Here is a 581-nt window from a genome sequence, read left to right as displayed (position 1 = left end):
GGCAGGGGAGCCCCGAGGCTGAAGGAGAAGCTGAGGAAGGGGCCCTTCTTGTGGGAGGGACAGGGGACAGAGAGAAGAAGGAGACCCTCCCGGCCCCAGGTCCCCGACAGGGAGGAGGAGGAAGAGGAGGCAGTGGCGTGGGGAGGAGGGGCACAGATCCAGGCCCCAGGTCTCCCCACCGCCCCAACCGCCCCCTGGTCCCCCCCCAGCCCATTCGCCTCACCATCAGGCCAGCGGCTTCTCCTGAAAGCTCAGAAGGATGGGAGCTGCTGCCGTCTCCGCAGAGGGCTGCGTTGCTGAGCGGGGACTTTGACAACTAGGACGGGTGACAACAACAGCTCATGACTCAGTGGGGGCGGCCTCAGGCGTCCCAACTCGCAGGCACCAGTCCAACCACTCACACCCCTTCCAGGGCAACCTGTGGCCAAACCTCTTAGGGCTCCGCCTCCACACCTGGCCAGGCAGGAGCTGCAGAGGTCGGAAGGAGATCCCCACAGTCCCACCTTCAGACCTCCAGGGGATTTAAAGCCGAGGCCAGAGAGCAGCAGCCAAAGCAAAGGCAAAAAGAATCCTATTAAAGA

General features: G+C 63.5%; 1 protein-coding gene across 1 annotated transcript in view; it reads right to left on the bottom strand.

Moving 5' to 3' along the window:
- The window catches only part of ATG9B (autophagy related 9B), an 8,468-nt gene extending 8,242 nt beyond the window's left edge, over positions 1-226 (bottom strand). The window contains exon 1 of the mRNA XM_010857364.1: positions 5-226. Coding sequence (XP_010855666.1) covers positions 5-226 — 222 coding nt within the window. The remainder of the gene's footprint in view (positions 1-4) is intronic.
- Between the last annotated feature and the right edge of the window lie 355 nt (positions 227-581).

This window comes from Bison bison, unplaced genomic scaffold (assembly GCF_000754665.1).
Source record: "Bison bison bison isolate TAMUID 2011002044 unplaced genomic scaffold, Bison_UMD1.0 scf7180017864379, whole genome shotgun sequence".
Taxonomy (NCBI): domain Eukaryota; kingdom Metazoa; phylum Chordata; class Mammalia; order Artiodactyla; family Bovidae; genus Bison; species Bison bison.
The sequence above is the reverse complement of the archived record's forward strand: the minus strand, read 5'-3'. Positions and strand labels throughout refer to the sequence as shown.